This window comes from Stylophora pistillata, chromosome 2, assembly GCF_964205215.1.
Source record: "Stylophora pistillata chromosome 2, jaStyPist1.2, whole genome shotgun sequence".
NCBI lineage: Eukaryota > Metazoa > Cnidaria > Anthozoa > Scleractinia > Pocilloporidae > Stylophora > Stylophora pistillata.
In genome coordinates, this window is record NC_142520.1 from 37,078,136 (window position 1) to 37,105,406 (window position 27,271).

The 27,271-nt window shown below is 38.3% G+C and overlaps 2 protein-coding genes across 2 annotated transcripts; both read left to right on the plus strand.

The window, feature by feature from the left end:
- On the plus strand, positions 1 to 27,204 carry LOC111329435 (putative G protein-coupled receptor CG31760). Its single transcript, XM_022934146.2, has 10 exons — positions 1 to 3,198; positions 4,533 to 4,659; positions 5,476 to 5,811; positions 6,209 to 6,277; positions 6,911 to 7,020; positions 7,363 to 7,577; positions 7,989 to 8,127; positions 23,349 to 23,454; positions 24,209 to 24,352; positions 26,279 to 27,204. Exons 1-10 carry the CDS (start codon positions 2,375 to 2,377, stop codon positions 26,510 to 26,512), a joined length of 2,304 nt encoding a protein of 767 aa, XP_022789881.2. The 5' UTR covers positions 1 to 2,374; the 3' UTR covers positions 26,513 to 27,204.
- LOC111329436 (uncharacterized) lies at positions 16,348 to 19,003 on the plus strand. The gene is made up of 2 exons (XM_088751260.1): positions 16,348 to 16,535; positions 17,365 to 19,003. The coding sequence occupies exon 2, from the start codon at positions 17,365 to 17,367 to the stop codon at positions 17,725 to 17,727; it is 363 nt and encodes a 120-aa protein (XP_088607386.1). The 5' UTR covers positions 16,348 to 16,535; the 3' UTR covers positions 17,728 to 19,003.
- Positions 27,205 to 27,271: the final 67 nt, after the last annotated feature.

A 27,271-nucleotide genomic window follows, 5' to 3' on the forward strand; every position in this document is an offset into this window, starting at 1 on the left:
AAGTTTTCGCTTTCTCGATGCACTTTTCTGTGTTACGAACATCTGCATTTCTAAGTCATGCCATTCTTGGCGACGCCGAAAAATAGACTTGTAACGCCGCCGTCATGTTAGAGTTTGAACAATTTGTTCGCATTTCGCGGGCTTGAAGTTCATTTTTGGCGCCGCTTTAAGGTGGCTCGTACCAGTTTTCTCGCGCGGGGAGCAGATCACTTTTGCGTGACGCGCGAGAGAAACGTGCGAAACAAGCGCGAGATCAAAAGATGAAAATTCAAAACAAAGATAGCGGCGCGTGGATTTTTTCTACTTTTGTGAGAAGTTTACCTAAGAGCGTGTATTTGTTGTGTTGAGTGGCCACTGTGAATGCAGGAAATAAAAACTAAGCTAAAAAAGACGATTTTCGGAGAAGTAAAGTTGCTTCACTTCACATCTAAAATGATTATTCAACCGATATGAAATCTTGCGACGGCAAAAAAAGAAGAACTCAAGTGAAGGATAATCTACCTGAAGTAGAAGAATACTTTGAAAGTTCAAGGAAAATAATATGATGTAGCCAGAAGTCGTGTGTAGGATTTTAAAGATGAGCCCGGGAGGCTGTCTTTGACAGCTGTTTAATGATGTTCTTAGCAGTAAACGCGAATTTACGTTTGTAAACCTCAGATCGTAGGCGCACGCGCGAGCACACGCAATTGTCAGCGGTAGCTATAACAGATCATGAGCAAATGTCGATCTTATAGAATCCAAATTTTTGACTAGGTGAGAACGCGCGTGGAAATTGCTAAACTCACGAAAGCTATTGCATGAAAACAAGTCCGGTGACCCCTTCTTTTTATTGTTCCAATATGATAAAAACGTCGAAGGGACTCATCAGAAAAAAAAACTAGAAAATTTTACGGAAGGAAATTTGCGATGTGTGAAAATTGCCTTTTTTTCTAGATTTTCTGAAGTTCCGCTCCGTAGAATTTTTTAAAAGTCTTTGTGCATTTTCCTTTTCAAGTGGTAGAAGCAATCACTGAAAAAAATCACGGGGTCACCGGGTTAGTTTTCGGATTATTTAAGCCACAAGATAAAAAATGCGTCTGAATAAGCCTATGAAAGCGTTGCCATGGAAACTACTGGTGACGAAATGACACCTATTTTTGGATTACCAATGATTACATAATTCAACCCCGTAAAAGTGTTCAACTGGCCTTGGTCAGTCTTTCTGTTGTATTCTTTCAAAGTTACAAACCATCGAAAAGATGAAAACTGGTACCAGCCACCTTAACTCGTGTCCAGTGTCTTCCGAGAGTAAAACCTAGTCCTTTTTACAGAAAAATCTACTTATTTAAATAAGGTCGTCTACTTTTGTGCGTCCCGTTTTTACAACAGACGACTTTAACGTCTCTAGCATAGAAACGGCCATTTTTCTCCCGTGTTACTTGCTCTTCGCCTCCCACTAATCTAAATGTTCGACGCGCGCACCAAGGTAAAGCGTCAGACTTTGAGAAGGTCTGTATCGAACATTTTTATCAACGAGATGACATGTTATGGTGCCGGATATTTCTCTCCTGTTTGCGCTTAAAGAAAAGTGCACCATTAATTAAGTTCCCTCCTTCAATTGCTTAAACAGACACGTAGATTTCATTAACTTACTTTACGTTGATCGAAATTTGCTACGGACAGTTCAAATTGTGCGTTTTGTTGATTCTGTGTTAGAGACATTTTAATTCAGTTCTTGTTTTAACAGAGGGAACCGACGTAATCCTAATCAAACATTTCTAACACCACCGGCGACAATTTTCTGTTTTTTTAATTTTGACTGTTTGATTGCAATCTACTTATTAATTTCCCTGTCACAATGGTGCAATTCACGTTGTCAAACAAAATCTTTCAGTCAAAAGTGCGGAACAAGGGAGAATTGACCAGAAAGGACGAGATAGCCCGAAGGGAAGAGGTTAATACACAATCGTTCTTAATTAACAAATCTTTCTCTACGCTTACCTTGTTATTAAAAGCGGTCATCTAATTTCGAAAATATTACTCGCGATTGTTGACTTAAGTTTATTGGTTACGACCTAAACAAACTGCTACCCTGTTCTGAGTTACAGTGACGTGTATCAAGTGTTTCGATGGTGGTTTGAGTTGATAACAATTATGATTTGTAATTAACTACACGACTATCCCTGGGTAATCTGTCAACGAGCATGTACATTCGATGTGTCTGTTTGCTCTGGATCTATTCTGTTTCGTCGCTCGCATTCAAAAGGTTTCTTTTTGGTCTGTGTAAATTCCATTAGCACCTTGGATCGCAACATCGATTTGCATTTCGATAAACTGGCTTGAAAGACGAGAACAAACAGTTTTGCGACGCTAGACAGTTGGTAGAATCGCAGGAATGGTTGACATACTGGTTTGGCTGTGTACGTTCGCCGTATTTTCACATATTCGCGGTAGCAACGAAGCAAATGAGTTGCTTTACAAAGACGATCCATCTATCGACAACCCGAACCGTCTTCCGGTGAAAGACGACCGAGCTGGAGCCTTTAACATGACAGCGCGAGAGGCACTAAAAGCCATCGAAGAGGTGCATCATGGCACTGTCGACTGCGAAACAATGCTGGCCAAGAGAAGCTTGAAGCTTCTGTATTTTAAATACGAGAATAGCGTCTATACTGCACAAGCCAATCTCGCCATCCGAACTGCTAATTTAATCTCTGATCTGTTACCAACAGGCTCTGCTAAAACTTTGAATATTTCCGGAAAGAATGTGTTGAAGACGCATAGGGAAGTACTCCACGCAATCGTAAGGAACAACCTTGAAAACGACCAGGTTATTGTAGGTTCAGCGATCATTTTTGACAACAATAGCTTTATAGACAATTCGTTTTTTGCACCGTACGCCTATAGAAACGCAAACGATACTTTCATTAAAGTCACAGATCTGTCTGCCGGATGGAGTTATCTTCACGAAGCGTTTGTGAGGCTAATGAAGTTTAAATCACGCGGAAGACCTTTTCCGAAGCGAACAACGTACTTTTATAAGCAAAATAACGTTTCTTCCGCATCGACACGGCTAAAACTCACACACAAGTTTGTGGAGTCTAAAGATGGACTATGGAGCCGTCCTTACTTCGAGTGCACAACGGCGAGAGCTTGGTTAATAACGTACACTTCCCCCATACTGGGCAGCCAAGACCGTAATGGATCAATCTCTTTCATGTAAGTGGAAATTTGATAAAAAGATGTTCTATTCAATTATACTTTAATTTCGTTTTTCTTTCAGTTTTACAGTAAAAATTTTTCTTTTACGGTCAATATTCATTTGAATTCGAGAGAAAAGTCAGTGGTTAAATGGGATTCCTTGTGGGTTTAACTGGTTAAATCAATTTTTATTTTTGAGCCCTGGCATTACAGAAGTCAGAAATATCGGATTAACTTCCTTGTCGAAAGTCGATTCGAACTCAGACTTTCTCCGAGTCTCAAGGAAGTTGTTTGCATTTGTAACTGTCACCTCATTTCCTTTCGACTGAGGCAACCTGAACTTCTAGTCACAATATGATACCAGTACGGTATCAGGAAGAAACACGTGGTGGGATTTGACAACTATCAGCTAACATGGAGAACTTTATCTTGATACAATGCCAGTTACTCAGAATTCGCCCACAAACCAGAATGTTTTTCAGTCAAAGCGAACAAGTGGGAATCGTATCATAAGGGCAACAGAGTTAGGCCGGGAGAGACATGCAATTACATTCAATAAAAAATTGTCGGTACAGCACCACTAACATTGCAATATTCTGAATACTGATACAATGTATATGAATACTATTTATATCCCGGATGCCCTTGTTTCCCTCCCCCCCTGTACACTGGTTGCACTTTGTTTTCTGTGATTGTACAACAGTGAAATAAATGGGAAAGGGTTATTTTAGAGAACTGTAATTCAATTTAATTTTTAGGTCTAAACGCCTACTATAAAGTGGTTTCATGTCCATGATCGTTGCTCTCAGGCTATCTGCAATCAGCACAGCGGTCAAACGTCGGGCATGCGTCTTTAGATCAATTTTGGCCGCCTACGATCCAATTTCCCGCGCAAAATTAGCGAAAGAAAATTGGAATGTCCATAGAAACTTGTACAAAGAGAGAAAAGAGCGAAAAGGAAAACTCAAGACTTTTCGAACACAGCTTATTCAAGTACGGATATCCCCGTTGATTTACTATTCTGGTTTGAGCTTTATCCTAAAGGTTATGCGCATGTAAAAAATCGTGACTTGCTGGTTCGTGTGGTCGTTTGTAACTCGTGTGAGACAACTTGGTTCTGACAGCTTAAAAACGACGTGAAAGCGCGTGCGCATGCGTGGAGTTTGACCGCTCTCCTTATGGAATCTCCTTCACTTTCTCCGCACTCTTTGGTGGACCAACAAGCCAAGAACAAACTTGCTTAGAAAACGAGCCAACAAGTGCATTTTCATACTTATCAGATGTAATATATATTCCAGCTCCAATCACTGGTTTATATTCTCACCATTTGTACGCCTTCTGTAACTTTCCAGGGGTATGACTACAATTGATATCGCTCTTACGAACGTCGACATTAATCAATGTGATAAGGAGTCAGGGGGCAAGTTTCAGTTCGAGATTTTTGCTGGTACTCATCGATGTAAAAATGAAACCACTCAGGTGAGGCAACTACGCATGTCATGAACTGATAAGGTAATAAAGTACTTGAATTAACTTGGTGAGCAGTCATTAACACTTTTGCGACATGATGCGCAATTAAAAATGGAGGGACTTTTATGAGTAACGTTTTATGAAACGTTGTAGCAACGATGTCCTGTAACCATAACAAAAGCAGAACGACGACGGTTGCCATTGAAGATTAGCCAGCAAGCATAAAAATACGACATGTAGCTTGTCGTGCGAAAGCTGCATTTTGCGATAGAAGTTTGGCGTCGCGCTCTGTTACTTCTATCTCCTTGCAAACTGTTTCAGCCTGCGTTTCTCAATATTCGAAAGTTCTGCCATCTTAGATTACAGTGTCACGTCAATATCAAAAGAGACGCGGACTCCGTGAATAAGATTGCAGTAAAGTTGTTTCCGAGAGTTTTCGTGCGCAGACCTGAGTTGCAAGCAGCCGTGCTCCGCTCGTCCTATAAAAATCAGTCAAAGTAGCGTTTTTCACATGCCCTGTACATGTTCACATCATGTGCTACATTGACATCAGCAAAACATTTTAAGTTAAGCTAGGTTTTGCCGAATGAAAAGCAGAAATCGGAAACTGTCTTTTGCATGAAGCTCATATAATCACTATAATTTGTATTTTCGTTGTGCCAAATTTAAAGTCAACGGTTTTAGCAAAATTTATGAAGGAAACAATTTGCAATCATGCTCAACACAACAGCCTTAAATTTTTTCTAGCTTTAATGTACCTGGGGTGTTAGCTATTTAGTTTGATATTGATCGATTCATTACTTTTTCTCTTTTACTTAAAAACAGTGCAAGCCTGTAACTGGACTCGGTTTTAGGGCCGGCTCATACAAGTGCGTTTGTAGGTCTGGGTACTATTTTCCGAACGTCACCGCTTCCGCGAAATATTTCAACGGATCTGAAATCGAGGCTGCAGCCGTTGACCCAAGTCACAGTTATTACTCGAATCCAGATTCCTTCCAATGTATCAAGTGCCAACCTGGTTGTGAGGCTTGCGTGGATAATTCCCCGTGCATTGTAACGCTAAACTGGCCGCTAAGGAGAGCCTTGATGGGTTTGACTGTAGTCTCTATCTTGTTCGCCATTGGAATAAGTGCGTTTATTTTGTACTTTCGGGAACTGAAGGTGAATTTCTTGCTTGGATGTGAAGTGAGTTAGCAATTCCCTTCCCCTCCCTGGGCGGTAGTAATATGGTTATGTAACATTCTAACAATGTAGATTCTCAGCCGGTTTTGTTTAAAAACTGCCTGGAAGTTTATCATTTTTCCACTCATAGGAAGAATATTGAGGATGGAGGGAACCAGTAGGGCAGAAAGTTTGGTTGAGTTCAACATAGTAAGATTTGCTATTACATGGTAAACTCAAAATATGCGGAATTTTTGTTCTTATACTCTCTAGAAATATCGTAACGAGTTTACCGCTAGCTTACATTGATCTGAGGACACATGCCTTTCTAGCCTTAGACAGAAACCGCGCTTAGCTGAGAAGCAATTCACACGGCATATGCGCCTTTATTTTGCAGGTTGTGAAGACGGCCAGCCCCCATTTCCTTGTCATTATATTAGCAGGGTGTATGTTGTCGTATTGTGAGGTTAGTCGAGTCCCACAGTGAGTTGAGTTGCACTTTGAGTCTTTGAAGACTTAATAGGCTGTGTTGTAATCACTGTGTACACTAAAATATACTTAGTACTATACTTGACCTCAGGTGACGAAAAAAACGGCGGCCAGATCAAACAAGACGTTGAGTTCGCGTCTTTTAGACACATTCAACGCGAGTGAACTTTAACATTGGCTTTAATAGAAAGGATTATTAAGTTTATTACTAAAAAGAGATTTAGAAGTGTATATTTTTAGAAAATGTAGAGAAAAAAAAAAGCCGTGAGATACGTAGAGTATCAGTTTGGCTACTGAACAAGCAAATTTAACACACTATGTTATGCGTAGAAAGAACAACAACAGCAAAAGAATAACTGATTGATTTGAGTAGTATTTATGATAAGTTACAATTGCTATACAGAGGTTGCAATAAAAGCTGGTTTCCAGTCCTCTACCACCCAAAATAAGAGCTCTTACGGCCACCTGTTTAGCCTGCCAGCACTGTGGAGCGGGCTACGGCCCCTTTTCCGGACACGGCCGTCTGTAACACCATCGGTAGCCGCTTATGGAAAAAGGCTTTTGACAGAAATCCGTGACTATAACTGTGGCTCTGTTACCTTCATGTTAGATTCTTGTGCTGTATCCCGAACCGCAGAATACGTTTTGTGTTGTTCGTCTTTGGTTTCGCCATATTGGATTCGGACTAGGTTTTACGTCATTGCTTCTCAAAACTTGGAGGTGAGTCTCTTCTTGTTCATGTAAAGGTTTTTTGTATCTTCTAGTCGACCTCATGACAATGTCCACTTTTCACAAACCCTGACCCGTCTATTTAAAAAAATTCAGGCTTGTGCGAGATTCGAACCCATGACCTTTGCGATACCGGGCCAGAGTCTATCAGAGTCTCCTCTGCAGAAATATATTGGCCTAAATAAGCTTTATGTAAGTGTGTATTAAATTTTTCTAGAGTGCACTAAATTGACTAATCACAGCGTACGAATCTCAGTTGTGGCAGTTAGCAGAGGTTATCGTACGATGCATAGTGAAGACTGTAAGTGTGCTGTTCATTTTTGTCTCTTGCAGGATTTCCGTGATATTTCGTGTCAAATCTGCGCAGAAGATAAAGCTCACTGATCGCCACCTCATCCAGCGCCTCGCTCCGATCCTGGCGTTGTACGTGGTTTATCTGTTGGCCTGGTCACTAGCCGGCCCAAGTCACGTGGTAGAAATGAAGATGCCTGGGGATCTTAAGTTCCATGTGTGTTCCTTTGACTGGTGGGACCACGCCATTTTGATCTGTAAGTTTAACTCAAGCCCCATGTACTCTTCTAAAAAAAACAGCAGAAAAAAAAAAAAACAACTTAACAAAAAATCTCCAAATTGCTTTCTACGTTAGGCCCGAAGGTTCGCCATCAAAACGTTTGTCGGTCGTGTTTTTAAAATATCTTCCAGAAAAAGGATCACAACTTCCATCGTCTACTATCCCCGCTTGCCATTTGTAGAAGATTTTCCTGTCATGCCCTGAGTTGGGTTTTAGTTAATTTTTTTTCTTACCTTTGTCTGTCGTGTGTCGGTCTTGTTTTTATAAAACATCTTATAGAAAAAGGGTAACAACCTCCATCATTTACTCCCCCCCCCCCGCTATTTGCAGCAGTTTTCCTGCCACGCGCTGAGTAGAGTTTGTTGAATTTCTTTCTCACCTTTGTTAGTTGAAATACTCTTCTTGTTCTGGGGAATCCACCTGTGCTATAACGTCAGAAAAGCGCCGTCCGCCTTCAACGAGAGCAAGTTTATCAGCTGGTCAATTTACAACTTGACGGTGGTCACTTTCTTCCTCAAGATTACGAGGTATGGTTAACCTTATTGCTTACTTCAAATTAAGGAGAAGTGAGCCCCAGAAATCATTTATCTACCTGTACATGAAAACAAGATTCCAAAAAGTTAAGGAGAAGCATGCCTCAGAAACCATTTATCTACCTGTACATAAAAAACAAGACGCCACCTGTATTATAAGATTTCAAAAAGTTAAGGAGAAGTATGCCTCAGAAACCATATATGTACCTGTACATAAAAAACAAGACGCCACCTGTATTATAAGATTCCAAAAAGTTAAGGAGAAGTATGCCTCAGAAACCATATATGTACCTGTACATAAAAAACAAGACGCCACCTGTATTATAAGATTCCAAAAAGTTAAGGAGAAGTATGCCTCAGAAACCATATATCTACCTGTACATAAAAACAAGACGCCACCTGTATTATAAGATTTCAAAAAGTTAAGGAGAAGCATGCCTCAGAAACCATTTATCTACCTGTGCATGAAAACAAGACGCCACCTGTATTATAAGATTCCAAAAAGTTAAGGAGAAGCATGCCTCAGAAACCATTTATCTACCTGTGCATGAAAACAAGACGCCACCTGTATTATAAGATTCCAAAAAGTTAAGGAGAAGCATGCCTCAGAAACCATATATCTACCTGTACATAAAAACAAGACGCCAGCTGCGTTCTAAGATTCCTAAAAGTTATGACCACGAACCTCAGTAATCACAGGACTCGGTAACCTGGCCGCACTTGCATAACCACTTTACGCAGCCCTTAAACAACTGCTTCTCAGATTATCGCGGTAAAACATAGTAACAAACAGAAATAGATTTTTTTTCTTCTCACTTTTGGAGTCAAAAGCGTCCTTTTGTGGAGCCTGATTTTGTTCAAAAAATCTTTAAGGGATGGTAAAAAGAGAAGTGAAAGACTGTGACGTCACAGGTAAGTTGTTAGGTTTCTAAAAAATATTCAAAATGGTGGTTTCTGTGGTCGAATTTGTAGCACATTCAAGACAAGTGTAGTAAGGCAAGGTTATTCTTTGGGGATGAAAACTGCTGTCAGTGTCAGACAGTCCATACATTTTTAATGGCGAAGATGAAATTGTATTGTTTCTGTGGTACGCCTCTCCTTAAAGGCCTGGCCTAACAGATTCCACATCATTTCAAATTGTTGAATTCAACAATATTGAAAGATGTTGGACGTTGTGTCCAAACGAATGCACTATGTTAGATGCAACACTTGGCACTATAGTCAAGAAGTGAATTCTGCCAAGAAATCCTTGGAAAACAAATTCGCGCTACATTTGTTTGACCTAAAAATGGCGCGAGATCGATCGAAAGCGGAAGATGTTTAGTCTCTCTTGCTGACTCTGTTACTCTGCTTGCATATTGGCAAGGGAAGATATTTTCGCTTTGATCAGTGAATAGAATATGAGGTTACACCGAGATAACGCGCACTGGCTGACAATTTTATCAGTTGTCATCGTCTACTTGCTCAATGATGAATTGATATTGAAATAAGAAATTGCCCGCTTCATAATCGGTTATATTAGTTTCAGAGATATTGGAGTTTTCCATTCCATTCTGTGCGAATTATTTTATTGGTTCCCTTTTTGCTAAGCATCTACAGGCGATTTCCAAATGGATTGGGGAAAGCCAACTGTTCCTTTTGATAAGATAAGATTCAATGTAATTCCCTTAAAATGAAATATTTTGAAATCAGTAATACATTGTGGTGATGTTGTTCATTCTCAACTCAACACCAACGTCTGTCTTCTAATTAAAGACATGTACTTGATGCAAGTTCATGACCTTCGATGGTTATGACGTAAATACAGCAATGATGTGAAGATCTTTGAATATGCAACGGAAAGTTCAATAATGCAGCAACACGCGGCATTTTACATGTGTTCTAGTAAGTAACTATTTTGCGGTGAGAATCTTGAAAGCGGAAAGCCACAAGGTGCGTCATCGATAGTCCACAAACCCTTTCGTCAAAAGCTGTTCCCTGATTACTTTTGATTGAGTACTGTCGTGAGGTCAAAAGACTGTCAAGTTTATATTTGGTTTTAAGAACGAAGTTTCAAGTCGGTGAATTCCTGATAAGACTGAATTTTGAAGGCTCTTAAGGTTTTTTTTTCTCGTTATAAATAACTGTTTTTTTTTTTTTTTTTTGAATATGATCGTGGGCACGCGCACTGAGAGAAAGAAATAGATTGCACTTTGCAGTGTACCATCAGGTTACGACTGAAGAACAGCTTTAAGATTTCGCGGTTGGAATATTACTTTTACGAGTGCATTGGATACTTTCACTTTGTCGGTTGAACTTTTCGAATATGACTTCAGTGCCCGACGACGTCCTACATTTTTGACTTATTGCAGAAGTTTATTCTTCAAATAACTACAGTTTCAATTAAAAAAATTTGATGGTGTGAAGTGATACTTCCTTGATGAATAATGTAGTAAATCTTAAACGTAATCCACGATTCATACGAATATTCCCTCAAAATACAAGGGAAGAAAAGGTGATGTCGTCAAGTTTCATGTAAGCTTAGCAATGAATTTTTCATCTTTTTCATTGTCGTTTTGATCATCCGCAGAAGAAAAAACTGCAAAACATGAACATTTTCCTTTTGTTTTTTTCGAGCAATAGCATAAAACATTGCAAAGGATGGCATCGCTCACAAGATTGCTTTGAATTTAAATTAATTTTATGCATGTCTGTCCACAATGGTTCCATTCCGCTTTGACTCTGTTTTCAAGAACTGAACACTCACTTTCAAAGTCATATCAAACATGGCTTCACGGGAGGTAATTGCAAATGTTGAACTTTTCATTGAATTTTTACTTTTAAACCTTAAACTTTACACTATGCAACTAACATTACTATCCATATTCTCCAAACTCTTCTCTATGCATTTCCTTTGTTACTGACAAGGTGAATTTGTTCAACAATCAAAGCTTCTTAGGTTAAACTTAAGTTAGCCATCATACCCTTTATTCTCGTGATCGTAATTTAATGATTTAACGGTATGACTTTAAAGAGCAGTTAGACGCGGTTCCTCATTCTTAGCGTTTAATTAAAGATTTAATTATTACGTAACGAAGAGCTCGATGAGTTTGCCAAGCAAAAAAGACGCAAGAATATGATAAAAGAAAAGAAGGGGCCAGGACGGATAAAGTTGGACTCAGAGGGTTTAAGAAATTTGTACTTGACAAATTTGCAAAACTTCGGCTAAAGTTAAGATGTGCAGACTGTGACTACGCTTCTTTTGCGTTTAGAAACTGTTTTGTAATCTATGGTAAAGATATCCTGGTCGTAAAACAATTTTGGATTTAATCATGTGGTTATTCATGTTCGACTGTGCTTTAAAAATCCAACATGAACTTGTTTTCCGGTAGCTTCAGATTCCCTAGTGGAAGATTACTCACTGTGAATGAACCACCTCGTTACTACACCGCCTTTTTACGTATTTTTTCTCTGTAGGTTAGTCATTATTTTTTTTTAGAATTTATTTATGTTGGTCTATTTATCGCAAAATTACTGATACATGTTTGTTTCTAAGCTTTCGAGTGTCAAGTTCTACGTACAGTTCGCTCGGGAACGACAACAAAAGAAGTTCAGCATTTTGTCTGCTCAGTCGACGCAAATTCTAACTATTCGTAGACATACACGTACGGTCTTACACAACGCACAGTATTTCGTTCGCTACAGCTTACTAGGCGAGTAATATACTTTTCGCCTCTTGACGATACACAAAACTATTTCTTGAAAGGCCTGTTTTCTTTAATCATCGCTGTCTTGGAGACAGTCTATCTTTAGCCTCCAACGGAAGGTCTTGTTTATTTCCTGATATTAACACAAAATCAACCCAAAATATGATAGTAATTTTATATTGATCCCTATTAGAAAACAGTTTGCTAAAATTAACGCGAATCTTGTATAACTGTGAACAGTTTCTGATAGCTCGTAGGTTGTTGAAAACGCGCACGAGAGGACAAATTGCTTCGGCTGATTTCAGCGGCTGGTTCCGCGAACCCAGAGAGAGCCTTTGGTGGATTTGGTGGAAAGAATTCCTGAGACCAGACGAATGGTTAATTTTTAGTCCTCAGAACCGGTAGTATTTAGCTAGTTCTCGCAATGAGGCTAACTGCAGACCTTTAAGACCCTAAGTAAAGAACAAGTTGCACTCAGGGTTGCCCGGTGTATTTATAAATCACACGAGTAATGAATCAGTTTTTTGGTTACCACAGCCTACTTTCCTAATTACACAATTTGATTGATGTCATTTCCTTCCCATAACAAAACATTTTCAATCCAGTCTGGTTTAATTATGTTTTTGATCCAAGATCTTTTGAATTATATTGCACAAGTGCTGATAATACTCTTGGATGAGATGTGAACAACATCAAGAACAACAAAAATAACGACAATAGGAGAGGGATGTCGAACGTAACTAATTGACACACTTTTAATTTTAACCCCATCGCTGCCGGGATCTGAATATCAACTCTCTGCTTTATCTGCAACGAACCTTTTCTATGACTTGCTTTGAGATTTTAGTGTGAAATCAAACAATGTAACTCTTAATATTTTTTCTTTTGTTCAAATCGCATCTCGGCTTGTAATAATTGCAATAGAATAGTGGCAAGAGATACATCCTTTGAGTCACCCCCCCACCCCCCTCCCCTGGGGGAGTGAAAAGGTTTGAATATCCGGCACTTTATCTTGTTGTCTGTGTAGAAAGTTCAGAAAAGGAGGGTAGTTTTTTCGCTAAGTTGAAAAGGAGAAGCCACCTCTTGTTTCATTAATTAAGCCATTACACTATCACATCAGTATGCATATTCTCCATACTGTTTTCTATACATTTCCTAAGGCGCTGACAGGGAGAATTTTTTCAACAATCAACAGCTTCTTTAGTTGGTGATCATTCTCTATATATTATCTTGACATTAATGTTTGATTCAGGGGTGCATGATATTGTAACAATAATAATAATAATAATAATAATAATAATAATAATAATAATAATAATAATGACAGTCTTTATAAAGGGGCTCACATCACTGGAGAGTGGTATTCTGTGAGGACCTGTAAAATAAAAGTAAATAAAATAAAATTCATCGTAAATAGATAACAGATTAGAAACATAAAATCTAAGTAATACGCAAGGTATGTAAACATGATAGGATAAAATCTCAACTCTGACTTAACTAAATACATGATTTTTCACTCTATGCTCTACGGGTGATATTGTTAACGAGTTTCGTGGCCAATTTTGGGTGCAGAATGGGAAATTGTTCCCATGGGCAAAATTTTTCACCTTTTGACGTCATCGCCGTTCTCTGAGAAACTATATTTGATATGAGCCCCTTTTTTGAATTAAATTAGACGAAAAAAGCATTTTGATCATTTTCTGGGGGGTTGCCTCAAGGACAAGTCCTTTTTACCGGCTATAATAATATAATTCAACAGTCGATTTTATTCGTCAGTATTTATTGCCTATCCAGCTTTGCTTTAAACGTTCCAAGTCTGCGTTTGGTCGTAATGAATTGAAAAAAAAAAAAAGCAACAAGGACGATAGCAACAACAGCTAACAACCACGACAACCTATCTAGATGGTCCTTTCAACAACAACATCGAAACTGGAGCCAATCTGAAACAATATAGCACGGCAAGTGTTTCAATCTTAACCCAATTTTTGTCAGCAGTGTTTCTGTCGCAATTTCCATGAGCTGTTTGACTTATTCCCGCCAACCTTTTTTTAATTTGCACCAGCTCTGTTGCTAAGCTACGAAAGAAATGGAGTGAGCCCTCGCCCTGTTGTCATGATTGTTTCCGCTGTCCAGAGTCAATTCTGGCATACTCACTGGGAAAACGTTATGATAATAATTGCGCTGATGCAACCCAAGGAAATTGTATCTGTTTATTAAGGAAGTGAAGTGTTTAGGGACTGTTTATTTGATGATGCCGATAAAGGGTGAATTTTTCTCATTCACTAAAGATTTCGTTGTTTTGAAATTCAACTTTGTTGACGAATTCGATCGTAAATGATCTGTGGATTTGGAAAAAATTGTAAGATATCATTATTTCTTCATTAATCATTCTTTTCTGATATTTGATCGATTCTCTTTTATGTAATTTGAAGGAGCCACTTGAGGTCATGAGTTGTGTGTTTATCGAGACAAACATTTACTCTTACGAAGTGCGGGTAAACAAGTCGCTATTCGTTCTTCTAAATCGACTTTCAGAGCAGATCAGGTTTCCCAATCGCGCGGAAATGCCGGAAATTAAGCCTTAGGGTGTTTCATACTAAAAAGAAAATGAAAGGACCGTTCTTCAACAACACTACTACAAAAAGAGGTTTTGCTACGTTACGGTTCATGTATATTGCACAATTCAAAGAAATATATTAACCCTTAGTTCGCAAGTTAGTAAGTTAGTCATAAATCCGTATAAATTTTTTTCGTCCTAAACAATCTTCACTCTTATGTGGTTTTATCTCACTTTCTTGATATATATATATATTTTACTTTAAAAAATCGTAATTTTAATCGTAAGCTCTGAGGCAAATTGCTTCCCTTCCATGATATTACTCAAGTGTTGTTCCTCCATTGGTTTAAATACACCTTCTGTCATCTATGGCACTGAATTAATGAGGACTGCTATGCCCTTAGTGTGACCTACGTAATCATCTGCTGAAAACAATTAAACTGAAAGTACACAGATCTTTTTTGACTATTCATCCATTCAATTTTTTTTTCTTGTATATATATATTAATCTCTTGTATGTTCGCACGTCCAACATTTGATCTTCGGAATGTATCTGGCATCTCTATTATTAGTGATTGACCATTTCCTTCCCTATTTTAGCTTTGGCTAACCACAATACAAGTTTCCACCACGTAAAGTATTGCCCATTTCCTGCATTGATCGTTCGCAATACATGTATGAAGGTTTCCTTCGTGAAATCAGTACTTTCCAAACGGAAGGCTAGCCCACGTCTCTTTCAGTTTGCTTTCTCGCCTCTAAACTGCCAGCTCACCAACTGTCACCGTGAGAAGGCAAAATGTTTGCGTGCGTGGGTGTTCGGTCATTTAACAATTTTAGAGGTTTCCACCGTCAATGATATCGCTTGTGGATTTCCTGGTTCGTCTGGTATTGATCTGTTTTATTTGAAATTCTATTTATTCCTTGCGTACGCGTTAATGATCGAAAGTTTACTTCATCAAGTGTACTCGATAATCTAAGTGATCATCTTATCACAAACAGCAGTGCCCCCTTTATTTTATTTGTTTTTTTAAATTTTGAATGTTTCAAAATTGAGAAAGTTTTGGAAATCTTAAAAGCGGATAAGTTCGTAATCTTACTGCGACCCAAATGGGATGTGATTGTTATATTTATTTATCTAATTTAATTTTTTCTAAATTTTTACTACATTCATTGTTATCATTGTCATTTTGAATGATCATTTTATCCCTCTAAGCTGCCTGTGGATCTACCCTCTTCCAAATTGCTTAGAGAGGCAGCGAAAGTTTTATCTGATCATGATTGTAGATTGATGCGATACGTGCCTTTCGATGTCTCAAGGAACAATTGCGTCACCAAACGGCTTATATCGCTTTCAAGTCTCATTTGTTCTGCGTGTGAAATACTTTCACTTGCCCTGAAGCAGCGAGCAAAATGATATAACTTAATGTTGCTTTAATTTGCCATTGACGAAGTTAATTGTTTCGTTACGCACGTCATTACTGAAAGGAACGTTGCAACGATCGAACGTTCGGGAAAACACGCGACGGTGGAAATAATACATTTTGAATTTGTATTTTAAATCGCTCTACTTCATCATCTCGGGTGAATGTACGAGAACGTTTTTTTTTGCAGTCACGGGCTAATGGAAACCTTAGTGTTCGATCTAAAAATATCACTGTACATAAATCCTTAGTAGTGTCAAACAGTGAATAACTCGAATATCATTACGAGCTTGTTGTCACGTTAAGACCAACTTTGTTCAAAGGAACGCCATGAAGCGTTGATAGTTGCCGGGTGGAAATGACGGCCGGATTCTTCTTGAAAAATCTTTTGACTTCCGTCCGAGACTTTTCTTTTCAGAGGGTCATATTTTTAGGTCTGAGAAATAAAAGGCGTGACTGACAACCACAGTGCGTGACCTCCTATCGAGTGTTTATTAATGTGAGAGCATTTTATGACGTCAAACGGTCTTTTTACAAATAAGCCCACTCACAGCAAGCACTGAATCGTTCATTATTTCACAAGCCACTTCTTGTGTTGATCAAAAGCTACTAGCGCGTCCTGATACGAACTGTTAGTCTTTCACTTCACCCCAACACACACACACACACAAGGTGTTCTTTTGTCAAGCCGTAACTAAGTGAATACCGCTCTGGTCTTGTCTTTTCACAATAGGAAAGGTGAGTAATGTGTGAAAAGTCGTAATTATTTCGTTCACTATTAAATTGGATTTTATGTTTGTACGAATTTTCACAAGTACGAAGTCCGCACGGTACGCCGTTAACTAGGTTTGCTAAAAGAGCCATCGATATCTGTTTGAACGTGCAACTCCACTAAAATCAGATGTGTGTGGACATGTATTTTACTCTATTTGTGGTTTTAATCTTCTTTGATTACACATGTCTCTTTGAGTGACTGAGTGTATGAATAATCCCTAGCGACTCCTATATGTTTTTTAATTTAACTCAAACAAATATGTCGTCGATAATTTATTTTTGCCCGTTGTACTCTCTTTTGGCGATCTTATCGCCCTCAAGACACAATGTACGTCCGTGTGAATCAAATCAGCTGTTATGAACTTTGAATACAATTTGAATATTGGTCTAAGATTTTCGGGACTTGGAAATACATAGTTCAATTATGTACCTTTTTTTCTTGACCTTTTCACTGATACAAAAGCCATGGATTAATATTTTGCTATTTGGAAGTTAATTCTTGCTCTTTTTAATGCAAGATCAATTTCTACTTTCGATAACATGTTTCGCAACGAGAAAGCGAAACACGAAAAATTTCCTTGAGTCCTTTTCGCTCTGACAATAACACGAAATGACGTCATCTGCTATCAAACACGTCTGCTAGCGTTGGTTAATAATTAAATGTTATCCAATACTTAATACAAACTGATCAGAACAACTGCAGGCTTAGCGGCGGATACCGTGTTGGGATGCCAATTCTTCGGCGGCAAAACTGAATATTAATGCTGTGTTATCGCGATGTTTTCTCCTCTAGATGAAAGAGTGTTTTAAGATTCGCATAATGGGATGCTTGCCGTCTCGACGACAAGACGAAGAGACTTCTCCCAAGGAAAACTCTCCGTCGAACAAAGCATCTGGAAAGCGTTCGAATCGAACACAGGAGAAAGGAAACAAGGACAAAGCGACACTCGCTCCGACGATTCAAATGGTCAATGCAGACACCTTGAAACTTTTACAGGAAATCGGCGAACTTAAGATGTTTCAAACAGCGAGCGATTCCGATCACAAGAAACACATAGACTTACACCATGATATAATGCTAGCCTTAGAGAACCCAACTAAAGCGAGCAACGCCGTCACGTCAGTGGCAACTGGGACAACAAGCAATGTGATATAGAAACCGGTTGGAAACCACTGAAATTTTTCTACTGAAACTGACCAGAAAATAACATCGTTTTATGGAATCGACGCGGAAAATTTATTCATGTCCTCTTGGACTCGCTTCATCGCTCGACGAATATAGTGAAATGTGAACAACCTATGAACGAGGACAGGATGCAATTTTTCCTCGTTAAATTTTTTTTGTGGATATTTATTGTTGATCTGTCTTTGTGGGTTTCATAATTCCTGCCTTGTGAACTAAATGTCTTCCAGAAACGAAATGGATGGCAGCCAGATAATTCCTTTGAAGAAAATGGAAACTGGCCAAAATAGCAAGCAAGCAAGCAGGTCGGCGCTGTGGCCACAATTCCTCATGGGCCGATATCACGGCTGCACAGAACGAGAGGCGAATTTCGATTGGGCTGTTTTCAAGGTGAAATATAACGAGAAAACAAGGGCAGTTACAAGACGCGAGTGTATGTTTTACCGAGACAAGTAGAACCCAACCAGCGAGGCGAACAATTAAAAATGTTCAATTTAGGAATGAGTTTATTTAGCGACTTATCGCGAAAACCCGTTGAATTTTCAATAAAAATAGGCCCTTGCAGTAAACTAAGGCGAGGAGCATGTAAATACAAAATTCGTTGTATTAATATTCATACGCTATAATGCAGAATTCTATTTTCTTTTAAACAAACAGACGGCATATGTTCATTCATTCGTTTTACAATTTGAAACGTTTACGAAGTTTTATTCGCTAGCTATCGTCTGAAAAATCAATCTCTTTATCAATGGCCTTTGTGATCGCTAATGCATACGACTCTTTTTTGTTGCCGTGGAAAAAAAAAACTTCCTTGACGAACTGCCGTAAAAGGTGTATTGTTAAAACCGAAGATAATATTTTCGAGTTTATACAATTTACCAATAGGAAAAACTCTTCGACATGAAAGAGTCACGATCGCCGTGCAGCGCACAAAACAGTTTTTAATGATAACAACGATGTACATTGGAGTAATAAGTTTCGGGGAAGAAACATCACCTCGTACGATTCGGTTGAAACCGCCCTACTTCAACTCACTCTGTCGCTGGACGAAATAAACAGAACGGTGAAAATTAGGGAAAAAAAATTCATCGAATTTGCATACAAGTCATAAAGTTGATTAAAAATTTGACAAAAAACATGGAAGTATATTTGATGGTTTTTCAGCAATATTTCTTGTTAACTATTTATTCGTGACAATGAAAAATCTTCCATGTAAAGAAACCATGTAATAAAACTCAGTTTTAGAAGACGAGTATCATTCCTTGTTATTTACTGAGGGAGGGACTAATTTTAGGTTATTCCGTTTCTTAATAATGCGTATTACGCGATCAACAATGGTACGCGACATATCTTTTTTACCGACTCGATAAGTTTCCATTTAATTTTGCCCTAACTTTAATTAACAACACCTTGAATCAGTAACTTTCTAAGTAAACCTTGATACTGCATAGACTATGTTTTTCATTTGTAGCACTCGGCTCCGAACAAATATATCATTTTCTTCGTCAGTGTCTTTTATTAAAGCACGTGTTTTCCAAAATCCACCCTTGACAAACAAACTTTTCTTGTCCACAGAATTTTTTCTCCAATGTTTTCCTCTTACTTAATCTCACTTAATCAGCACTTATTCGTTGGTTACAACAGGGACGCTCTTTTGGACTTATCTTCCATCCTTAATGAAAACTTGGGGTGTTACATCTTAATTCTTCGACCTGGAAACATTAAGGCTAATTTTTTTAACAATCCGCGTTAATCCCTTCTATCCTTAACCTGTTTTTTAGTATCTCTTATTTGTTTGCGTACCCTACCAAAAGATTATTTCAAAGTCGTATTTTTTAAGAGGCACTTCTTTATTAACTTCGCTACGTCACCCATTGTACGGTGACGTCGCCTGCTGCCTTTAATGAGAAAAGAAATGGAGCTTTAAGCCAGCTTTACCTCATTAAATTCAATTTCTTTTATCCAGCACTTTCTCGCTGTCCTTCGATGCACTCAATTCTTGCATTTATTTAGGCAAAAATGGGTCAAGTTACAAATCCATTCACTGAGAGAAGACACACATGAAGACTTTATATTTAGTCGTGTAAAATAGACTGAATGGATAGTTTGTTTGTCGTCTCTTTGTTGAATTCTTGATCTCAAACGCTGAATTATGAACTAAGGCTCAAACTTGAATAATACAAGCTTTATTAATAAAACTGATTAAATTCGTTCTTGCGAACGGAATGAGCCTGTGAATGACAAGTTCATATGCTTCACATTTCTTAAAATAAATCATTATTCGCGATCACGTTCCGTGGTCTGGACGTGCTAAGCCTTAGTCTTGCGGGAGATACTCTCTCCCGCGTTTTTGCGAACGAAACATATGACATTTTCTTCGTCACGCAATTTATTAAATTTATTGTCACGCATTTCTTTTATGTCACGTATCCCCCTCCGCGTGACTACCTTTTTACATGCCTGCTGAGTGTTGGCAGGTAATTATTTTAATGACGTTTTACGCCTGAAGTCAATTTCCTTCCCCACGTTTAACAAATGTTTGTTTTAGCATTTCACTTTTTTCTTCTTCTTTTATCTTGAAACAGTACAGATTGATCTTAATTTTGACAGTTTTGGCTTGCTAAAAGTTATTGGTTGTAGTAGGATGATGTTTCCCGAATGTTTTATGAAATAAAAATCAAAGAAATTAGTAACAATAATAAAGGCAAAAGTAGTCGCCATATTTCTAGTTTCCGCGCAGCACTTCGTAACCAACAATTTCGAGAAAGGAACTTAGATGATATAAAAGACAATAATATAAGATAATAGATGATAATATCGATGATAATAATGATTATAATAATCCTTATGATTAATTATAATTATAAGAATGAGGAATTTTGTCCAACGTGAATTAAAGTTGTATAAAGAATTCTTAAACTTCCACTTACAAACTGACTTGAGGTCCTATTCGAATAGTTTATATAGTGGGGACGACGAAACAATATTTTTATTCGCTCCGACGAAGGGCTAACGCTCGAAACGTCAGCTTTTGTAATCATTACGGTGGCTAATTGACCATTTCAACTTTGTTGATATATCCAATATTTTTATCGTCTTAAAAATTCCGTTTTTCTTTTCTTTTTTTATTTTGTACTCATTATTATTATTATTATTATTATTATTATTATTATTATTATCAGAATCAAATAGAAACATAATACTCCACACGGCCTCGGTAGAAATCTTTAATTGGTCTTTCCTATGATAAATAATTTATTAGGACTTATTTTTGTTTCCTTCCTAGAATTAATGTGTAAAAATGGTGCTGATGATTTTTATCTTCATCAAAATTAATCAAATTATTTGGTATTTGAAAGCATTTTGTTGGTTTCCTTCCGGAGATTGTCAGATGGAACATCACTTTTTGACAGGCCACACGTTCTTGTAAATATGCAATTAGATGCTGTATAATAGTCAATTAATTCTTTGTATTTAGTGCACGTATAATTCTTGAGGCGAGGCCGAAACATTCAAATGCGTTTTAATAATTTTTTTCTTTTTTTGCCTTTCTCACTAAAATGTATATTGCACCGCTAGACATTTGCGTCGAAGCGACTTTGATAAGCTTGTAATCTAAGGCATTTTTTGTTGTTGTTTTTTTTTTGTTTCAATTTCGTGCCCGTCGCATGTCGTTGCTGTTGCAATAAACATGAGTCGCAGTAGTTATTGTCAATATAGTCGCACAATGTCAAGTTTAATTCGGAGGCAAACTCGGTATATTTGAACACAGTAAAGAGTGCACTACTTTATCTTTCATTCTACTCTTTCAATTAATGTCTCTCATTGGTTTTTTGAAATCCTTTTCCAAACCTAAACTGTATAGAACCCTCGGTGATGACTGGTGAAAACTTACTTACACAAGAAAAATGAACGCACATTCGAAAGCAAGATAATTTGGTTTTATCAAGTGAGTTGATAATGTAATGATTAGCTACCGTAAACTAGTAGTAAGCTGGCGTTTTGAGCGTTAGCCATTCTTCATTTGCTTTGGCGAAGGACGAACGTTCAGCGTCACAGCTTAAAAAACTCTTTACGGTGGCCAATTTACCAAATTATTTTGCACTACCCCACTTATGCAATACCACAATTTCTTTAGGAACTGAGCCTCTTTAAACATTGGACAACTTTTGTTCCATGTGACCTAGCAGACTTTTTTCCTTAACCTTTTTGGATTTTCTGGTGACTAGTTAGAAATTTGCCTAGGCATTCTGTTTTGCAGTTTGAAAGACGTGTCTCTTTTTTAAGGCTCTATTTACATAGATGCCTAAGCTTCGGAAATGAATGGGTAATTTATCTTTTAAAGCGATGCGTCTGTTTGCGTCAATTGTCAAGTTACCTACGTAATTCATAGCCTTATTAGCAGCAATTTGCGTCAGCATTTGCGTTAAAGAGATAATAGAGTGGTGATGCAGCTGACGAGGAAATAATTCATTCATTCATGAATGTTCTTGAAATTGTTTTAGTTTTTTTTTCCACGCCCAAAGGCTATTGGAGTTATCTCAATGGTTAAATTGAACTGCGAAGGCTTCATGATTAGGAAAAAGCCTCAGTTGAGAGGTCACTCACAGAATAAAAAAAAAAAAAAAAAGAAAAAAGGTTGCAGGGCAGTACTTTTGTGCGGTAGTTTTGGCTCTTCAGATTCAAATTTTCGTATTTGAGCAAAGCTTTAAAACAGGTGAACCAGAGCATTTTTACTTCATTTTGCTATATTTTCCATTAAGTTGATCTCTCAATGGTTCCGGCTCTATTAGGTAGGGTAAGGAGTTTTCCTTTAAGATACTTAAAGAGAGCATTAAAGGACCATTCGGACGAATTCAAAGCAATCGAGAAAAATTTCACATGATCCGACTCACTCAAGTTAAAACTACCATTTTGTTATTCATGTCATGCACATTCGTGACATTTCACTCAATGTGTGAAAAACTAATAAGTTAGCTTCTCACGAATTACTATTCAGCCCCTTTAAACGCAGATGTTCTAAAGACTACCCGCTTTTTAATGAATCACGTAGTTGATGATCACTGAGTGTTTTAGCTTTCTGCCCGCTCGCAACTATTGTCTTAAAACGCATGACTCCTAATTTAAGACTTACCTAATTTATTCACCCGCCGTTAATTTCAATTTTTTTTCCTTTGGTTTTTTTAATGTGGAGTTTTCTACCTTTGTTAAGTAAAAGATGCAAAACGTGCTCCACTATTACGAGTAGGCCCCTCAAACCCGATCGCGACCTACTTAATTGCTAATCGAGAATTCCAGCCATTAAAAGTAAGGCAAAAATGACAAGTCAGTTTTCACGAAGCAGACACTGATGATGAATGAGGTTCTCGAAGCGTCAGTTGTTTATACTGACAACGTTCCTCTCCAGAGCTGCTCTGACCCGAATAATCAAACCACCCGTTCCAACACTCTTTCCACTGGTCTCAGTCTTCTGTCTTAGACTAAGCCATCCCCACTTTTGGACAGTTTATCCTTTTTCGGGATTTATTTTACTTGCAGTTGACATCTTGTAACTTAAGGATCTGAAAAACCTTCTACCCTGTCATTCATTGCAGGCTTTTCATCGGAGACCTGGCGGGTCCTGATATGATTTACCTGCTGGAGTTCTTCAGAGTTCAGCTTGCTGTGTCCGTTCTGGTTGGGCTCGTATTTGTTCCCAAGGTGAGGATCTTAGTAAATAAAAGCTGATGACACATTCTTTGAAACAAATCGCATGGGCGCCTTCGTTTGATTGGTTCTTTCGCAGAGTACTAGATATAAAGGGGCACAGCGAGGACACTGTGTTAGCCGTGAAGGAGGGTATACTGACCAGACCTCTGCCCTTTCTTCTCGCTTATCAGAATCCTTTGGGGTAGAGGGTGATCCAGAATCGTTTAGTATGGAAACAAGACGCTAAGGGAAAGATAAAGAGGTCTAATTATCGGTTTTCTTTTTTTTTTTACTGCTTTCCCCATTTCTTTTCTTTTTATTATTTTTCTTCTTATTATTATTTTTATTTATTGATTTTTTTAAGGGAGGGGGGGGGGGAATTGGGGGAGAGGAGGAGAGGAGGATGTACGTAGGGCTTCAGTGGTTAGCTCCGTCGCTGTGCTCTGGAACGAGAGAGCTTCCAGTTCAAACCTTAGCTGGCTTTATCGTGCAGTTGTGTTTCTTTGATGAATGCTTTACTCTTACACGACCGTTCTCAACGCAAGAATATAAAAGGGAACTGTTAGGATCACCAGACGAAATATTGATATTTACCCTCTCATACACTTATGATGTTTACCTTATTTACCGTTGATAATACTCTTAATCACTTCATGAATTAAAAACCGGGATAAACTCTGAGCTGAATGGATCGCTACACTGACTCTATGTAATCTCTACACTTGCTTTTAAAGATATTTTCTCATAATTAAATACTTTCATGTAGATTATACGTGTGATCAAGGGACGCGGAGACGTGTTTGATACAAGTGGAAGGATTGCGTCCGTAAAAGGGGCTGCCCTCAATATGGCAGCTGGACAGTCTTCTGAGGGGACGGTGAACTTGAGCCAAGAAAATGAAGACCTTAAGGTAACTCTTTCAGAATTGTTCCAAATTACAGCTCACCATGCGTCAAAAGCAGTAATTATTAACATATTATGCACTATTATAACATAAATCACGTAAAGCGCACGCTATGATCTGTCAATTTAGTGTCTACTGTTTGCTTATGGGTAAACACTGCTGACGAGAGAAAATGCTTTGCAAGAAATTGTTTTTTTATGGTGTAAAACAAATAATAAACACCGCAGCGCTCACTATTGAGTTATGGATGCACTTGACAGGGATCGCGCAGAGGGTGGGGCTGGGGGGGGCTTTAGCCCCTCACTTTTCTGGCTGATTAAATCACTATTTATTTTTACTTAGAAGTTAGTCTATTCATTTAAATTTGGTCAAACGTGAAGGCCAGTTTGTTACTCGTTGTTTTGTAAGAATCAAAAATTAACCTCACTTTTGGCAGTTTTAGATCCATTTCAAGCTATTTCAGAAGACTTTAATTTTAAATTTTCCCGGGGGAACATGCCCCCGGACCCCCCTAGTTGGCTCACGCTAACGCGTTTGCATTAGCCCCCCCCCACTTGAAAATCCGCTCCGCGGGCCCTGCTTGGGAGCTTTGCTAAGTACTCAAGAAGCTAGGGTTGCTCTCGGCTATCGTCTTGAGCATCTCTTATGCTTCTTTCGTGCTTAGCAACCTCCTGTGTGCATTCGTAACTTAATACTGTACGCTGTGGTGTTAACCATTTGTTAATTCTTCTCCATGTCTTATGTATGTGGCATGAAAAGGCAGTGTTGTTGGTACCTTTATGTCAATCTTGTTGGGTTATCTACTGGTCAACGATCGGAACTCCGAACGGTCACCTTCAGCATCATGGACAGCATCGCTTGAATCCTTATAATTAATTAAAAGTTTTCAGTTCATCAACCCAACACACACAGAACATCACAGGATTTGCGCAGATGATAGAAAATCGAGAAAGTCTCGGAGATTGGGGGTGGATCGCTTAAAAAAAGTTCACAAGAACTGAAAAATATCTTTATTTTCAAGGAAGAGCTTTGCTCTAATGTTCTTCTTTCGCATTTTTTAACTAACTCCTTAATCGTGGTTCATGGAAAACATCAAGGTCTTGCAATCGGTTATTAAGGTCGAAAGAGCGCGAGGCTTGCGTTAGTAAGATCTTGGCTATGTTAAAACATTGATGGTATAAATTTACAATCTTGCAAAGCCTCCTGGGCCCAGTTGTTCGAAGACCGATTAGCGCCAATCCAGGGTTAAATTTTAATCTAGGAACCTATATTTTTCTGTTTAAAAGTCATTTAGGGATAATTTTCCTAATTCATTTAGAGCATTCAATCATCAAATTATATACAAATGTTGTTAAACTGAATTGTCTTTCAAAGCTTTCAGATCTAAAATCAAAATTTCACACTAACCCTGGAGGGGGGGGGGGTTACCTTAACCCACCCTGCTTTGAACAACCCGACCCTGGGGTCCGTTTCTCGAAAGTCCCGGTAACTTAACGGGCCCGAAGCCATATTTTAAAATCAAAAGTAAAAAAATGGAGAAGCAAGCTCTGACACCCTAATCAGTTCATTTTGTTTCTATAGCTGCTGGTTTTATTATATAATTCCCAAAACATTTGAGATCCCATCTTGAAAGAAAACAGAACAGATTTACAGGCGTCTTAGGTTACCGGGACTTTCGAGCGAGAAACGGGTCCCTGCAGGAGTTCTAAAATAAGTTACGGACCGTTTGTAATATTTGTCTACTGTGATTGGCCGTGATCACGAATAGCCATTTTGGAGAAGTGCTTAATTAAGAAATAATTGATCATTGGCTAATTCTTCCAATTTACTCAAAGTGTGACTTAACGACCATCTTGCCTAAACTTATCCTAAAAACTTCGCCGAAATGAAAATTCCCGTGTGTTGAAATTGTCACATTTTTTTTTTATCAAGGAGGAAATACGAAAACTTTATGGTCAGCTTCAACAGATGAAAACCGTCAACATGGAGGCTGGAAACAGGCATCTGGGTCGCTCTTCATCCCTTTTGTTTGGCGGATCCACTCCATCCCTCTTGAGCTCGACACCTAACAACAATGGAAGCAAGGCATGCTTGGTGACCTCTGCAAGGGCGAAACGCCCGCAAAGATACTCACCAGCGGCAGAACTTGCAAGTGACTTTGTTTGACGACGGTTTCTAAAGCAATGCTTTGGCAGCATAGCTCTTCAAACGTCCGAAATTACAAACCATTTGAACATATTCTCGATTTTACATTTTTGCATCGTCGTGTTCCTCATTTTTACCAATGATGTTTTCTTAAGATCTTCGATAGCTCCAAAAGAGTGGAGTAAGACATCGCGTTAACCCTAACCTTTAAATCCCAATATCTGGCTGCGACACATATCCTTGTAAATAGGTTACGAGAATTTGCTGTCAGATTAAGATAACAATTTCCACTTTAAAATTTGAGTATTTTCATAACCCATTTGTTGGATAACGTAGGAATAGCCGAGTATAAGGAGAAGTTACATGTTAATCACTTCGGGGAATGAAAGGGATACCAGGCCATTTTCGCGATAGTAAAGGTCAATCTCACTTCGAGGTTGAGGGATGAATAATTAATCTCTTTTCTTTTGTTCTCCCTAGACTCGGAGCCATGTTAGAATTCTGATATATCGAAAATGGCCTACTGCCTATTACAAAAGCCAATACCACAAATTAAACACGAATCTTAACTTAGTGTAAATGATTTTTTAATATATCGCGATTGATTGTCACAGTCATCATTCGAGTCATGTTTTCTTTGTTGATTCAGTTGCTTAAATTCCATCACCATGCATGCATCTCGCACAGAATAAAGTTCACAGACTGTTTTGTTATTTGTGTATTGCTGATCACTTTTGTTGAGTCTTTTAACATCATGATTTTCTTCAAAATGTAGGAGCA

Coding starts and splice junctions, on each gene's coding strand:
- LOC111329435 (XM_022934146.2), top strand. CDS start 2,375: ATGGTTGACATACTGGTTTGGCTGTGTACGTTCGCCGTATTTTCACAT. Junction 3,199..4,532: donor AATGGATCAATCTCTTTCAT/GTAAGTGGAAAT, acceptor GTAACTTTCCAG/GGGTATGACTACAATTGATA. Junction 4,660..5,475: donor GTAAAAATGAAACCACTCAG/GTGAGGCAACTA, acceptor ACTTAAAAACAG/TGCAAGCCTGTAACTGGACT.
- LOC111329436 (XM_088751260.1), top strand. CDS start 17,365: ATGAAAGAGTGTTTTAAGATTCGCATAATGGGATGCTTGCCGTCTCGA.